Consider the following 14407-nt stretch of genomic DNA (forward strand, 5'->3'; position numbering starts at 1 on the left):
TACTGCAGCTCTCTGAAGTATGGTGAGCTTCTTTAACCATTAAAGCAGTAAGCTGTATATATGAAATAATCAGATGATGATGTGTAAAGAAGACAAAACACTGCTTTTCATCGGAATAACCACTGGATGGTGGATTATTTACATTTCTGTACAGTGACAACTTGACTCGAAGGAGGATGATGATGATCACTGTAAAATGGTTTACTACTTCCACTGAGAACTCGATGCACAGGTTACTCCGTAAGTGCCCTAACAGAGAGATGTGAGCAAGGGCATCGCCGGGGCCAGGGATTTGGGTTGGTGACCGCTTGAAGCCGAGAGAAGAAATGCGCGTTATCTCAGCGCTAGTCCCGCCCGGACGTGCCCACTCGCCCCTACTGCCGGTCAAAGCCTGCGAGCGTGGAACCAGTGGCCTCCGCCGCGGCCGCGGTGCTTTTCTGCCTCGGGTCCGGGGTGTGAGTGTGCGGGCTTGCTGGGGGGAATGTCTGGCTGCTTTCCTGCCTACGTCTCCGGAGAGAGACCGGGAGGAGGGAGCAGCCGAGAGAAAACAAGAGGGAAAAAAGAAGGGAAAAAACCCTACCCTTGCGTTTTGCATGCCCTGGCGAATTTCACAGCGCAGCATCGCGCATCGGCCGCCTCCCGCCCGTCCCCCCCGGGGCGCTCCGCGGTCGCGCAGAGCCGCCTGCAGCCGCCGAGCCTGCGCCGCTCGCGTCTCGGCGGCGCGCAATTCCCGCGGCCGCCCTTGCGCGCCCAGCGTGCCGCCTGCCTCCAGCACGGCTTTAAGGACTGCGGCTGGAGGGGTGTGCTCCCTCTCCTGGGCACGAACGGGGGGATGGCGGATGCCCCCTTCCCCGCGGCTAGGCCCCCCCCCCCCCCCAAAAAAAAATCTCGATCGTGCCAGACGTAGAGACGCGCAGTCGCCGCGGGTATCCGTGCACATCCCCGGCGCTTCTGCTCCCTGCTGCGGGTCTCCGCTTGGCAGGGAGGACAGGACCGGTTGCTTCTCTGAGAGTCGCTCTCTGAGTAGCTTCAAAAATAGAAATATTTAAATGTATATGTATAGCTTTAAACATGTATTTAACATTTTATACATTTTGTCTATTTATATTTACATGTATATGTGTATATGTAAGGTCTATTTCATTTTCCTATTTGAAGAAAAATACCAAATCAATGCCACCCTTTCTCCCAGGCATGTTTCCCTTCTAGTAAAGGAGGCTCCACCTCTGCTAGGGATTGATTCGTCCAGCAGTTTTTAGGATAATTTATGAAGCAACCTGATGAGCCTATTGGGCGAGTTGCTCGGTCCTTGCAGAGTGGGTTTCTACCTGTTTGGGTGTTTTATTTTTTTTTTCCCCCTTCCCCTCCCCTCCCCTCCCCTCCCTCTCCCTGCCGTGTGCCGGGGGGTGGTGGGATCGGTAGGGTCGCAATTTCCCAGCCTCTCCGGAGAAAACTCGGGCAAGGGAGAGCGCCTTCATGGATGCATGGGGGGGGCCCGCGCCCCGCTGGATCCGCCGCCGCGGGGCCCGGCTGCTGCTGCTGCTGCTGACCGTGCGCCTGGGGAGCGGGTGAGTACGGCGGGGACCCGCACCTGCCCCGCCGGGACTCGCTACCTGCCAATCGCGCCCCAGGCTGAGATCGGGGGCTCCGGGCGGGGACAGGGGCAGGGGCAGGGGCAGGGGCAGGACCAGAGGCAGGGGCAGGGGAGGCGGCCGTGTTGCGCCGCTAAACTTCAACCAAAATAGGTGTCGATGCTGCCGCTGTGGCTCCCGCGCGCGGCTGCGGCGGGAGCCGGCGCCGGCAAAGTAAAACTTCTGCCGCATCCCACTTGTTCGCCGGGCGGGTTGGTGAGTCCAGGCTCGGCCCTGTGCTGGGGAAAGTCCCCCCATGCCGAGGGCGGCCCGGCACACCGAGCTCCCCGCGCGGTACCGCCCGTCCGCGCCGGCGGCTGCGGGGAGAGGGGGCAGGAGCGCGGCTGGCGCTGCCGCTCCTGCAGCTGCTGGTGCGGGGCACCGATCGCGGCAGTGGGACCTGTGCGGGGGCTTCCCGCACGGCACCGGCTCCTGCCGCTGCAGCGCTCGGGAGAGGGATCGGGCTCACGCGTGGGATGGAGCAGGGCAGCTGCTCAAGTCCCAGAAGTTGGAAACGTGCGTTTTAAGGGGGAGTTAGAAAATGGAGCTGGAGATCTCTGAAGAAACAACAGTTTGGTACAGCTGTGTGCATGTGTTATTAGTGCCCATAACAGCGAAAAGCAATGTGAAAATTCATTAATTCCATTAATGATGCAGAGCTAATGTGAACCATTCCACAGGTTACGCTCAGAAAAATCACAAAGCAGCGCTTCAGGTATAAATAAAGGGTATTTGACTGTTGCTCAGTGTGTGTTTCTTTTAAATGAAAGACAAAGTTATCATTCTAGAGGATATAAAAATGTGTAGTGTAAAGGCTGGCAAAAGAAAAAAAAAAAAAGAAAAGAAAGGGAAAAAAATCTATTAAACAATTAAACATTTTTTAAAGTCCATCATACTCTTGACCCCTTCCCTACACTGAATGATGTGTGAAGTACGTTGATCTCATCACATCTCTCATCTTCAGAAGGCTGCTGTGTTATCCTAGTAGAAAAGAACACTGATTATACTTTTCTTAACCTGTGTCTTTTAAAACCTTGATAAATTATGGAAATGTTTTTCAAAGGCATTGATGAAAATGATACCAGTGCAGCTGTGCATCTTCAGAATGTTTCTTAATGATCATAGTGTACCTCAGGTGTGAAAGAAATTATCAAGTGGTTTGAGAGAAAAGAATATGCATGCTAATTTATCAGTTCAAAGACCTAGTTACAAAGGAGGAGAACTAGATAAAAAAATGCTTTATTTTGCTTTGCTAGTCAGACTGTGGTTGGGATTATAAAACTAGCTGTAGATTGCTATGGATGCATCTCATTAACATTATCATTTATAAATAAGTTGATAAGAAGTGAGAAAAAGAGGTAACTTACATGCATTGTTTTGTTCTGTGTTCCAGGACATCTCAGATAAAAGAGAACCTTTGGTATGAATATCCATGTATCTGAATCAACTGTTTTCAGCCTTGACTTTTTTTTCAGAGGCTACATGGGAAAATGGTGTTTGAAAGATTTCCCCCCTCTCCTTTTTTTTATTTTTCCTTTTAAGTGACCTCAAATGGACATTTGTTGCAGATCATGATTCTCTGGTATGTAGTGCATTGCAATTCATGGGTGTTTGCGGGGATTTTAGGACCTCTGGCACTCTTTAAAGTCTGCTGCAAAGTAGGATGGAAATACTACTTTTCTTCTTCTTTGGATGCCTCTCTATAGTTTCAGCCCAAGACTTTCCTCGAAACTCAAACTAAAACACAGGAGTACTGCTTTTTCTCAAGAGTAGACCAGGCTGCACCAACTCTGCCAGTTTTTCTAAAACTATCTTGCAGGACCCAGTCGGCCATTTCAACACATATTTTTAAAAGGATGCAAATTGCATCATTTTTAGTATGCATGTATACACAAAGTACTTTGTGCTGAGTATGAATAAAGTTGCTTCAGCTGTAACAAATGGAGCTAAAGCCTAAGCAAGGGCACTGGAAGTTGAGCCCAACCAAGAGTTTATTCTTTTAAGATATCGCCCCAAAAGCTGTTCCATGACATTGCATCAAACTTCCGACACCAAAGTGTGGGAACTCTTTCCCATAAAGCAGTAGTTTACTTACAGTTCTTCACCTTCAGCACTAACAGATCAGAATGGCCAGTGCACTTGATTTCATTTCATGGGTCAGTATTTTGAAGGACTACTTTTGTCAATCGCAGATATCTCTTCTGTAGCAGAAATTGGGCTGTGAGCCTTTCTACAGGATGTGTGCAGGGAAAGTACTTACCCAGCAGTCACTGCAGTCCTAAATGTTTGGCAAACCCATTATTCTTGTTGAATTCAAATAAACAGATAATTGATAGGCAGAGCATAAGAACTGACAATATAATTAATGCTATTTTCTTAGTTCCACCCATACAGGTACACCATAACTGTAACATTTCTTCTAATTTATACTTCTTTAAAGGGTATGTGCTGGTCAGCATGCCTAAAAGTATATTTTAAGCTGAACTTAATTTTGGCCATATGTTTCCTTTTGTTTTGTAATCTGATGTTTTAAAAGCAATTATAAATGCTCTATTGAAATGCAACTGTCAGCAGGTACAAATGTCAACTGATATTTTCTTTTCAAAGTATCTGTTAGGAAAATATATAATACAGCCTACATTTTCTTCTCATATAAATTTCTGGATCAGAGTTAAGCCTGTCATAACAATGTTGGTTTCTTAGTGCTTGATAATAGTGATTTACTGTTTCATTTGAACATCTGTGATGTTCATTATTATCCTCACTCTTATGTGCTTTCTTCTTGGTGTGACAACAAAGAACTTCTTATTCAGCAGTCCCAGTGGTTTAAAATACAGTTTATTTTATTGAAAGTTTTTTAATATTTTCTTTTGTTGGTATAAAGTTTAAAGAGACTTAAATATTGAGAAATACTTATATTCTTTGCACATAATCTTCTTACAGCAGTTTCAAGGAAACCTTCAAACTGTCAATCTGTTAAATAAAGAAAAGGATCTCAGCAAATTGAAACAATTTTTCATTTACTTTTTACTTTCTGTTTGTTAAATATGCCTGATGTTAAAAAAACCCCTTTTCTGCAAATTCAAGCCTTTTTGAGCTGGACAGAAAAATTTACAGGTGAGCACTTGTTGAGCTTGTTCAACTTCTTTTTCTGAATACAGGAGTCTGTCTACAGAGTATATTACAAGGGGAAGAGGTGTTTTTTCTTGGAAGCTCTAGACAAATTGTATTAATCTGGGTCAAACAGAACACCTAATAGGTAGGACCACTTAAGTGGACTAGGTTTATGCACTGTTTGAAAGTGAGTTGCTTTGGTTTGGGTTATCATATATATATAAACTAAGAGTCATATGTGTTGAACTCACAGAAAACCAAAAGTGATCATCTCAAACCCCAATTTTGTAGTACCATTTATGATAGAAGAGAGTAGCACTTTTTGAAATACCCGCATAACTCTTTCTTGCACTGCATTCTAAATTGATCATGTGCATGAGTAAAATAACGATATCATAACTTATTTGGTAAAGAGCAGCAGAGACAAGTAGTAATTATAAATGACTGTAACACACTGACAGGAACCTTTCAAAGGCTGGTGGATGACAATGACACTAACTTTTATTTCTTAACAATTTCTCTGAATAGTAATAATTTGTACCGAGTAATTGACACAGAAGTCCTGATTTTGCATTTTTACACATGCAAACATTATTTAAGACTGAAAATACTGTGTTCAGTGGCCTACAAGCCTATGTTAAAAATTGATTCTATATGTATATAAACCTAAAATGGTAAATAATGGAGCAACACTGAACTAATAGCGGTAACTAGAGAGATTAGGAAGGTCTTCAAGAGTTCATCAGAACAGAACTTATTTCAAAGAACAGAGCAATTTCAGTGATATGGATATGATGGAAATAGTTTCTAAAATATGCTTTAATTGGGGGTTTTCCAGTCAGTAGGATCTGTTGAGATAATCTGGTTTTATATAAGAATACATAAGAGGCTAAACAAAACTGGAGAATTTACCCTGGCATCTCTATGAGGTTTGCTCCTTCAGTTTAACTAAGTCCCTGCATACAGACTTGATGAGGAGGAATCTGATTAAATATTATACAGTATTTCTAGTCTGAGGTTTCTATGGCTTCCAGCCAGTGGATCTCCTGTTCCCAGTGTAACCTGCTAGATCTGTCTCAGCCACTGGATTCCCATGTCCATCTCTTTGTGGGGAAATCCATGTCTTCTTTTATACTTCTGGTTCTGCAGGGTAGCCTCAAGGTATAGACCAATGGCTGCAGCTGCTCTTCAGGAGCAGAGTGTGGTCTACATTTATCTGCTCTTCAACAAGATAACCAGTCATCAGAGCTCCTCCTTGTTCTGATTGCCTCTGCCAAGTTTTGCCCTGATGAGAACTCAGAGCATCTCAAGTGAATCCTGAAAATTCTTAAAGGAATCAACACTTTGGACGGAAAACATCCTGGTGCCTTTCTCTTTCCAGCCGAATCTTTCATAATAGGTTGTAGAAACCTCCTCACCTCTGGGTGACAGGAAGCTCCAGTGCGGTTAGTTTCCAAGCAGTTGCTGCAGGATGAATGATCTAGTCCAAAATGAAAGTTTTATACAAACATGTCACAATTGGAGACACTATGCAGAGTGGAAATTTCCACTGAATTGGATTTACTCATGCTGCAGTCATACAAACTAATATTCGAGGCACATCCTGGTATATGTAGTTTAAGAAAAAACTTGATAGCCACTTAGAGTCTCCTCTCACATAAGTAAACTGAGATACCTACATTTCTTCCGAAAATATTTTAATGATTTGCTTAGCCACTTCTAAGCACTTTCCATTTTCTTGTCTGAAGAAGAGATACAGAATATTGCTTCACTGCTACTTCATACTGCTCAGATACTCTCTCACAGGATTAGCTCCAATACTGTTCAGGTGTAACTCATGTTCTTTTTGCCTTGGTTGTCAAATCCTTTTCTGTGTCACTACATTCATGTCTGGTAAGGTGTGAATGGCTAAGTCTGTGTTTCTAAATTTATATGCAGCAATTTTTCTTTGTTTTAAGGAAGAGAGCGGGACATAGTGGATAGGAAAAATCTGAGGTAGAACGAGATACATCCCCTTTTGATTAAATTATTTGATGTCTCAAATAGATTGTTAGTCCTTTCCTTTAATGTGGTTTTCTTCTAGTTTAAGGCTGTGTACCATGAGGGATTAAGTGTTATTATTAGTAATGTAGTATTATTTCCAATTTTTCTTTCTAAATAAAGTTTGACTGGATAAAATTTATATTAGTAAAAAAATGTAGCATGATGTGTTCATTTAGGTGGTAAACTGTCAATGTAAGTCACAAAAGTTTTTTTATTTCATTATCCACTGTTAAATTTGCATGACAGAATAAATTATATATATTTTTTTTTAATAAAAAAGTGCCCTCATTGTATTCTCTGGGAGGAGAACAGTTCTTAATATCATCCCCATACAGCCACTGGATATGGATTCGGTTGTGTCAGACCTGCTGCAGGTGACCTATGCACCTCTACCTTAGGTTCTTGCTTCGCCAGTGAGGCTCATCCAACTGATGGCCTGTGGGTTGTGTCCAGCAGGGGACAACTCTGACTACCATAAATTTTAGTCACCATCTAATAAGAAGTGTAATTCTCCTGTTTTAAAGATATGTGTAACACAATACACAATAAGTTACATCAGAGAAGACAATTTTGTGCATAGAGAGAGACAGCAAGCTTTTGATTACATGGTTTAGGTATTTCCATTAGTCCTTACAGAGTATATTCACATTTCTATACAATTACTGATTAACTTAACTGACCTTTGGATTAGTCCATAATTGCCTAATTTTACACTAAAATTTCAGTAGAACCTATTAATTGTATTTCTATTTGGTACATGTTATCATTGCCTAGTTGTTGTAGTTGCATGGCTTTTTCTGTAATTTCAAGCCAAATTTACTTATATGCTGCAATTACAGTGTGCAATTCAATGCAAGTCTCTGGTTCTGTTGCTGCTTCAGTCCATGCATATTTCTTTGGCTCCTGTGGGAGAAGGATGGTACCTGCTCACATGTGTACCAGAATTTGGAACTATTTCAAATAAGTTTGGTTTTGTGAAGGGTTGTAGTAGATTTCTTGTCAACTGAAGATTTTGCAGGAAATACATGATGAATTGTGTTAGAACAAATGTTCAAATGGATATGTTGAAATACTATCAGCTTAAATGACTGGAAATGCCTTATAAAGTATTGCTCATTTGATATATTTTTTGAGATGCTGGTGATATTTTAAGGTAGAAAATTGACTTTGCAATTTGGTGAATTTTATAGTTAGTGTGGGACAACAAGCATCTTAAGAATTTTATAGTTAGTGTGGGATGGCATTTAATTAGGTTAACTTCTTTTTATTTAGGTTATGGTTCTCAGCATTCATTTATCAAAGGTTTGTTTTAAGTCTAGTTTCACTATGGAAAGTGCATCTTGGATCAAAGCACTTAGCCCATCATCACTGTATCTGCTCATTTTGAATTTGATGGCAATTAAGCTTTCATCAGCCAAGTGTAGATAGTGTGTGAATGGTGTGCTGACATGTGACACATGGAATTATGTGTTACTGTCTTTGTGTCTTTGTGTGATGATCGCTCTGAAACTTCCAGGAGATCTGGTACTGCCATGGTTAGTACATGTTTCACATACCCAGAGAAGTTATCAACATTGTCTTCTTCCTTAGCAGTTTGGGGATATTTTGACCTTTATTTAATACCTGTTGTCCCTCTTCAGTTGTATCTATTTAGGTTCTATAATTTGCTTTGTTATCCTCTTACCTTCTGTTCAAGTCTTCATCTGTTTCCTGCTGCCTTATCTAGATGAACAGTGGACTATGGCTGTTTACATTCTGGTTATTTGATTGCATGGTATGGCCAAAACCCACAAAGAGGGTAAAACTTACCAACTGAGAAAATAAGATTGCACCTCAAGTCCTGTGTTCAGTTCTGGGCCCCTCATTATGAGAAAAAACATTGAGGTGTTGGAGTGTGTCCAAATTAGGGCAATGGAGCTGCTGAAAGATACAGAAGTTAAGTCCTATGAGGAGTAGCTGAGGGAGCTGGGGTTGTTTAGCCTGGGGAAAAGGAGGCTCAGGAGGGCCCTTATCACTCTTTACAACTGCCTGAAAGGACGTTCAACCTACTAAACGTGGGGGTCAACCTCTTCTCTCAGGCAACTAGAGACAGGACAAGAAGAAATGGCCTCAAACTGTGCCAGGGGATGTTCAGGTTGGACATCAGGATGAATTTGTTCCCAGAAAGGATTGTTAAGCTTTGGAAGGGGCTGTGCTGGGAGGTGGTAGAGTCACTATCCCTGGAGTTGTTCAAGAAACAACTCTGTGGCACTTGATGCCATGGTCTGGTTTACAAGGTGGTTATCAGTCAAAGGTTGGACTTGATGATCTCAGAGGTCTTTTCCGAGCTAAATGGTTCCATGATTCTGTGAAAAGACATCATACAATGTGTTTTTCAAGTTTGTAATCAGAAGACAAAATAATTGCTGAAAGGAAAGAGAAGTGAGAAGTGTATCCTATTTCTTCCTTTGTCTGGGGTGGAGCAAGAGCTGCTCAGAGCATCATGAATCACGATTTTAGTATAATAACATAATGTTTCTAGAAGACTTTTTTTTTTCCATCTTGAAATACTACTTTTTTACCAAGTTCATATGTTTTCAGACAGGGCTGCTGTTCTGAGGGAGCAGGACAGCCTGGGGCAATGGGTTGACAGGAACATTATAAACTTCATCAAGGAAGAGTGCTAAAGTCCTGCACCTGAATGGAAAGTGTCCCTCAGCAGGACTGGAGCTAGCTAGCTGGGGAGCAGCTCTTCCAAAAGGACCTGGAGTTGCTGCTGGAGAGCATGGCACCTTGGCATCAGGGAGGGCCAGCAGCCTCCTGGGCTGTGGCATCAGGTACACATTCAGGAAGTTGAGGAAAGTGACTGTCTTCTCTGCTCAGCACTTGGAAACTGCATGTAGATACTGCATCCAGTTCGGGGTTTAAATTGGAGGGAGCTCAGGAGAGGAATACCAAACTGGTCAAGCAGGAACACCTGTCCTAAGAGGCAAGAGCTGATCTGACTGGAGAAAAGATGACTTTGTGTGGATTTAGCATCAGTCCCCAGCATTTGCAGGGAGACGATCCAGAAAACAGAGGTAGGCACTTCCTAGTGGTGCATGGCAAGAGAATGAGAAACAATGGTGATGAATTGCAACAGGGAAATCTCAAGTAGATATAAAGAAAAAACACTAGGAAGATAATTAAACAGCAGAACAAGGTGTCCAGTATTATGGCCTGGGGTTCCTGGGGTCCATCCAACCCCGGCTGCCGTAGGTGTCCCGGATAGCACTGGGCTGATCGGCACAACCTGTCCGGGTCCCTCAGGCAAGCTCCCAGCCACAGGCAGTCTTAGCAAGCAGCTCAGCTCTTAAGTGAGATCAGCTCTTTGGTGAATTCAGCTCTTCAGTGATTTCAGCTCTTTGATTGCTAAGGTGCTCCAGGCAGATGCAGGGGGTGAGAGAGGAGAAGGCTGTATGAGGTTCCACAGCGGTGTCTTTATTGGCAGCTCCTGCGAAGGGTTCCAGTGACAGCTCTTCTGCTGAACTGGGCAGAAATGGTTTATATAGGGTATGTGGGTTTTGGGAAATGGTCCAATAGTATGGATCGATGTGAATATGACCTGTGGTCTTACAGAGAGATAACAAGGGTCCGAAGGTGGAAGAGGGGCTACTTTGGTCCAGTCATCATGACTAGGCATTTCTTATCTTAGGCAAGTGACTGCCAGGGAGGCCTTGCAGGGCCTCTGGCTGCTACAGTCCAGTGATGTTTTAGGATGTCTTTCCATGGAATTTTATATACCAGCCGGATTAAGCAAGTACCCTGGTCTAAATTCAGGATCAGGCCTTCTTTGACTAGAAGTAAACATCTCAAGATCCCTTCTAAATTTTATGTGAAAACTAATAATTTCCCTGGAAGATTGCAGATTTTTTTTGTTTTGTTTTGTTTTTTACTTGTGCAAAGTGCTTGTTCTCTATCGTGTAGCACAAAAAGGGGGTTGTAGAAACAGGTAGTTTTCTGCCTCAGGTCTACAAAACGGAGTATTTTTGTCATCACATATGGAGATAAAGACATGGTCAAAGTAAGATTGCGGTACTAATCAAGATGAATATGTTTGAGAACCCAGCAGCTCTGAAGTGGTGCTGAGAATTACCTGTACTTAGCTAGACAGATGTGAGAAAAATTATCGATTGATTTCTGGACTGCAGCTTGATAGGAGTAGAGGCAGCGGTTATACTGGTCTGACCATATCAGTGTTTGGATGAACTTTCAAGGAGAGAAGATAAACTTTATATTATGTGAGAAGACTGATGGATAAAGAATATCTGAGATGCTTTGAGTCTTTATGACATTTTTGTGAGATCTGTAAAATCCATTTGAATTAATAGCATTTGACCAGTGTAATTTCAAACAGTAGGCAGCATTATGTGAAAATTGACTTGGAGAAGAACAATTTGTGTGGATCTCAGAACAAAATTGTTCTTCTGGAAGATAGCTTTAATAGTATCTGTTGTTATTCTTGTTAAAAATCCACATTTCTATAAATATCCTTTGCAGTCAGATTGTGCCTTTATTAAGTGCTCAGAGTTAAGTATAGTTGTATTGTTCAGTAATTTTGAATTAGTTTTTAATATGTAAGTATCACAAAGATGCTGAAGATTTTATGAGAAATGTGGTAATGCTTTTAAGTGAAGGTATCACTGCGATTAAAATTAGTTGGACTGAAGTTACTGTGTGTTGGAGAAAATGTTTAATAGCTTTCAGAGATGTGCTTTAAAGATGTAATGACTCAAAAGATCTTAATTACCCAGTACTTGTGATATGTATGAAGATATCGCAAGGTTAATAGTCTAAATGCTCAGATACATAGGCAACACTTTGTTATAGGGAGTGAACACCAGAAGTGCATGTTTTTATTCTGTTATTGCTATGACTGTTCATTTTTTTGCAATAAAACTTATTTAATACCAAGGGGACTTCCCTATGTAGCTTATACTTCTAAACTAGTGTTCAAATGTTTCTGTGTAGGAATTCCTAATATTTTTTCCCATGCTTTTCCCTGATAATTAATGTCCAAATTAATTCATTCACTAAACACTAAGGAAGAAGAAGGGAAAGAGTAAGCAGGGCAGGAAATTATAAGCAGCCAGACAAATATGAAATAAAACTAACAGCACAAGGCACTATGTGTATTCAGAAGAATCAACCTAACAGTATGTGGTAGGTGTACTAGAAAAAAGATACAGGGATAAGTAAAACATACTTCAGTGGGAGAGAGAAATGTATTTTGACACTCAAAAGAATATGCCCAAGTCTGGCAAGGCAGAAAGGGTGGGAAATTGATGAAAATGTTGGAGATTGAATGGATGGGGAGAAAAGAGATTTTTGTCAAGAGAATGTCTAAACCAGTTTAGGAAGGATAAAGAGGAAGGACTGTAACATCAGGGGCTCTCTATCCCACAGGATTACGAGGAGTAAGTAGTGCTTTTTGGATACATATTTTCAGTAGCTGTATTTTTTTGCTTGCAGTTACTTTTATTTTCCCAGAAGATTTCTGTGACACATAAAGCGTATCAGTGAAGATGCTGATGATGAAATGCAAGAGTTCACTTCCACAGAATTGTGATGGAACTGATGACTATGAAGTCAGCCGTAAAGTCTGTAAGATAAGTCTTGAGAGTTGTTTAAACCATTCACTACTGACAGCTAGCAGTGATAGTGAGCTTTCAAGAAAGTCTTTTTTAGAAAAATGGAGTTGAGTTCTATTTTATGAGTCATGATTATGTGGTCCTACTTATTTTTGCTATTTGAGAGTAGTATTTGCATACCTGAAGGAGTGCTGGTAATTTCTCAGCTTCTGAGGATATTACAGGTCTATCTGACATCCATGTTTTATCATAAGAAGATTCAAGAACATATGCAAATATATAATTTAAATTGCTGACATACTCATTCCTTCTATGTTGAAGTTGCATTTTTCTCTGTCCTTAAGGAACTTTGCTCTGCTTCAGGCATTTCTTAAACTTATCATCCTGCTAGAGTTCAAATTTTCATCTGCACATGGTCCTATGCCTTAGTCATTCGCATGACATGACTAAGTACCTGCATTTTTGTCTTCTGAACTAGAATCATCCCCAGCCTTTGTACAAATGTCTGACTCTGGACAGAGGTGTGTCAGTGACCATATTTAGCTTTTCACCAGAGCTTTAGGTTCTTTTTGATGTGTGGAATTTGGCTGGGTCAGGTGAGCTCTGACCTCATTGATGGGCTGATGAAATACACTTCTTTACCACATACAGGCATATAACTTGGTGTTCTGGAGCAAGCCAGTGTCTGGTTAGATGATCTGTTGGAAAACTTCCCTGGGAACCTTACCTGTCTTGACTGACTTGTTATGAAGGCCCGTCTGGTTAAATGCAGTATTTTGACAAACCTGTGAAGCAGGTTTGCTAACAAAGTAATCTGTCATGTTTACAGTTCAAGAAACACTAGAATTTTTCTGAAAGTTGCAAGAAATATTTTTTTTTTAAGTAATAGAAAATAAATGTTGAATTGCATTATATTTAGACAAAGGGCATATCCTGGGGACACAGCCAATGAATAACAGCTGTCTTATGGCATGGTTCATCATTTAGGTAAGTGTCATTGTGCCCTAACCCTGTGTTGGTAAAACTCTTGAAGCAACTGAAGATCCTCAGGTAAATGAAGTAACACAACTAACCTCACTGTTTTCATTCACATATATAAGGCAACAAGAAAAAAAGTGGATTTGTTTTTGCTCTTTCAGCAGAAATTATCTGAAACACTCACTTTCCTCCTTATTTATTTATTAAATAATCATCAGAGTATTTCACGATCTCCAAATAGACAAGGCCACTATGAAGGTTGTCTAAACCTCATGGATACCAAGAGCTTGATTGAGTTGCTTGTGCACAGAGTTGAAGCTTCAGCAGAGATAACTCAGGTTCCCTGACAAGTCTCTTCTTTTCCAGAGGTCTACATGTTCCCTATAAATCAATCCATCCTGGAACACTGGATATCCTTTTGTGTGTTGGATAGGAATAGGAGCCTGGTAATGGACAACTAAATTGATGCTTAGCTATATTTAAATACTCTCATTTATGCTATACATGTACTTCTGTGTGCAATACTTGACATACATGATGCAAATAGCAGTCAGAACACTTTCACTATATTCACTTTTCTTCCAGTTCATTGCATAACTAGACAGATGTTAATTGCAACGCAAAGGTTACCTGACTGATTTTTTTTTTTTTTCATATTTAAAGGAGAACAAAAACCTATGATATTAATGTCTGAAGAGAAGCATGTTGCCTGATGTTGAAAAGACTTATTTAATCCTTAGTCACTTGTGCCCAGAGATTTATTAGTCATGGTAGTGTCTCCAATTAGTTGAAGGACAGAGAGCATCATGGGGGCACTTTTTGTCTAATTGCTGTTTGCTGTGTACATGCAGTTTACTGTTGAGTTTATGAGGGTAGCTGAAGTGTTACAACAACAAGTATCTTAAGAAGTGAGGTCTCTTTCTTATTTATAAAATCATTAAAATCAGAATTAGCATCTGCATTAATAGATATAAAGTAGCACTGTGCCATGGAACAGAAATGTTTTAACGTTTGATGATCTATTTTTGTTCT

The 14407-nt window shown here is 41.1% G+C and overlaps 1 protein-coding gene across 1 annotated transcript in view; it reads left to right on the forward strand.

The window, feature by feature from the left end:
* Positions 1-1476: 1476 nt before the first annotated feature.
* The window catches only part of GABRG1 (gamma-aminobutyric acid type A receptor subunit gamma1), a 51647-nt gene continuing 38716 nt past the window's right edge, over positions 1477-14407 (forward strand). Inside the window, exon 1 of the mRNA XM_053975776.1 lies at positions 1477-1568. Coding sequence (XP_053831751.1) covers positions 1477-1568 — 92 coding nt within the window. The remainder of the gene's footprint in view (positions 1569-14407) is intronic.

Source organism: Vidua macroura, chromosome 4 (assembly GCF_024509145.1).
Source record: "Vidua macroura isolate BioBank_ID:100142 chromosome 4, ASM2450914v1, whole genome shotgun sequence".
NCBI lineage: Eukaryota > Metazoa > Chordata > Aves > Passeriformes > Viduidae > Vidua > Vidua macroura.